The sequence below is a fragment of the Microtus ochrogaster genome, unplaced genomic scaffold (assembly GCF_000317375.1).
Source record: "Microtus ochrogaster isolate Prairie Vole_2 unplaced genomic scaffold, MicOch1.0 UNK19, whole genome shotgun sequence".
Taxonomy (NCBI): Eukaryota; Metazoa; Chordata; class Mammalia; order Rodentia; family Cricetidae; genus Microtus; species Microtus ochrogaster.
Window position 1 is genome coordinate 1,317,553 of NW_004949117.1, and position 2,802 is coordinate 1,320,354.

The 2,802-nt window shown below is 35.5% G+C and overlaps 1 protein-coding gene across 2 annotated transcripts in view; it reads left to right on the plus strand.

Annotated features, from left to right (window-relative positions):
- Nudcd1 (NudC domain containing 1) overlaps positions 1–2,802 on the plus strand; it is a 36,813-nt gene that overhangs the window by 26,832 nt on the left and 7,179 nt on the right. For both annotated transcript variants that reach the window (XM_005367505.3, XM_005367506.3), the window contains exon 8: positions 2,478–2,603. In XM_005367505.3, the coding sequence (XP_005367562.1) occupies positions 2,478–2,603 (126 nt within the window). The remainder of the gene's footprint in view (positions 1–2,477; positions 2,604–2,802) is intronic.

Consider the following 2,802-nt stretch of genomic DNA (forward strand, 5'->3'; position numbering starts at 1 on the left):
TTAAAAGCGTGCGCCACCACCGCCCAGCTTCCCCAGGAGTATCTTATATGAAGATTATGCCACGTCAAACATTAATCTGCCTTTCCTTATGTAAATGCCACCGATAAGTGATTATCAACCTAATTAATGTTTTAATATGGATTGAAACTCTAATATTTATATGTTTTACTATGAATATATATACAGAAATGTGAAGGCATATTTTACATGGTGTATGTGTGTAGCTATCTTGAGATTCCTTAAAAGAATCAACCAATGTTGACAGAAACAGCAATTACAGTTGTGCCATTTATATGCCAATATCCGAGACTTGATTGTATAGTAAATTATTGTAATAGTGCTATAATAAATATACAGATGTCTCTGCACTACATACGTAAGCAGTGTAGAAATGACTCTGGAGTTTCCTCACAAAACTAAAAGCAAAACTGCCATGGGTGTGAGCTGTACCGCATTCCACGCCCAGCAAGTGTGTAAGTCCCTCTTTCCCCATGTCATCACGAGCATACATTGGTGAACAGAATAGTCAAAGCCTAACCAATATAAAACCTAATTTAAAAAAAGGATAAAGTGAGATAAAAATAAAATATGTCTCTCTGTTAGTGTCACCGAGTCCCTGCATCCCTTTGCTGTCTCATGGAGTTGGAGCTTTGCTCCTTTATAAATCTAGCAGTCAGTGTTCTTATCTTTATCTGTTTTGTGTCTGTGCTTATTGCTGTCCTTTGCCTTTCTGCACCTCCTACTTCTTTCTCAAGTCTAGTCTTGAGTTAAGATTTGTGGGGAAGATTGCTCTTTGTTCCTACTTCACCATCTTCTAGCTCAGTAATTGTCTTAATGAATGAACTATTAAGCTGAGGGCTTGTTAAACTTCATGGTTTCAAAGAAGCATTGATATTTATGAGAGAAGTTACTTATGCCCCAAACAGTGTTTTATGTTTTTTGAAAAATAGAGACATCCAGTATTGTCATATATATCTAACATCAGTAAGCTAGGGAAATGGTAGATTGTAAATTGTTCTCTTTTTCCATTTTTGGAAGTTGTCTACCCACTTTTGATACCTAGGTAATGCTTATATCATAAAGTGATTAGGGAATTCATCCTCCATCATGGAAGAGATTATGTAATGTTGCTGTTGTGTCTTAGCCATCTGAGCTTTGAGTTCCCTTTTTTGGTGTTTTTAACAATTCAATTTAATACATAGAGTGTTACCTTAAATATCACTTTCTGTTGACTTTAAATTTTTTCTCTCTTTAATTGCTACGTTTATCTCTCTCCTCTGCTTAGTTTGTTATTTTTCTGCTTTCAAAGTAGTTTAGATAATTAATTTTTAAAATAATCATTTAATGTATACACTTTTGGATGAATATTTGTGTATATGTCATGTCTATCTCTGACATTATTTGTCTTTTAAAAAGTATTATTTATGTACAACTTAAGAATTATATATCCATTCCCTTATCATTTGTATTGTTGTCATATATTTTATTTCTGTCTCCGATCCCTCATAATTCAGTATTTTTAGCCTTAGTCAGATTTTTGAAGAAGAGCAAAAGTGAGAGAGACAAGTCATTGGCTTACGTGGTCCTCATTTCCTCTCTTTCCATTTGTGTTGACTCAGCCGTCACTTACATTTTTCCCTCCGTGAAGGATTTCCCTCAGAGTTGCCTGCGGTGGTGTATATAATCTGGTGATTAATTCTCTCGGCTTTTGTTGGTAGACTTACTTTTCTTGCTTAACTTCTTTCAGTTGCCTTTGTGAGGATTATGATTCAGTGGTAGCACAGTTATTGTTCGTTTTAGAAAGGCTGTATTGTATTTGGCTGAAAGAGCTTTTGTGAGAAGTCAGATATTTGAATCTTTGTTCAGCCATGCAAAATAGTTTCTTCTGACTGCTGTTAGTGTTTCTCTTTATCACTGCTTTTCAGCAGTCGTATTATTGTGACTTGCAGTACTCTGATGTTTTTAAACATACTGTGATTTGTGATGTGTTTAGCGTTCTGTCTTTATACTCATGCATTGGCTAATCACCTATCTCATGTTTGGTTTTCTATTCTCACTTTGCATTTTCATATGGAAAAAATTCTCTAGCTCCTTTTCTTCTATCTTCCATATCTCAACATGCCCAGTTTTCTTTTCGTCTTTGAGTATATAAAATATGTTTACAGTACCTAAGTGTTTTTGTTGTTGCTGGCTGGTTGGCTAGTTGGTTGGTTGATTGGTTTTAGTGTCTTGGTACAGGATGCAGGTCTAGCCTGAACCAGTCTCTCTGTGTACCCAGACTGGCTTTGAAGTCATGACGCTTGGTCCTTCTGTCTTCAGCATTTGAGTCCTGGGTTCATAGGCTTGAGACACTGTCCAGATGACCAAAGCTGCCATTTTGACATCTTTTTTAGGATGAATAAATTTTTCTTATTGTTTGATTATTACTTGTTTTTTAATTATTTATTTTATTTTACTTTTTTTTTTTTTGGCTTAAGAATCCAAATCCAGATAAAGAGAAACCTCCATGTAATGCTCAGGAATTAGAAGAATGTGATATTTTCTTTGAAGAGAGCTCCAGTTTATGCAGATTTGATGGCAATACATTAAAAACAACCCATGTGGTAAGTTCTTGATAATAGTAATTCTAAAAAGATGTAGATAATAAATAGAAAGTTGGCAGATAAAAATTGAACAAAATACATGTTTGCAAAAATAGTTTGGTTGGCCGGGCGGTGGTGGCACACGCCTTTAATCCCAGCACTTGGGAGGCAGAGGCAGGCGGATCTCTGAGTTCGAGACCAGCCTGGTCTACAAGAGCTA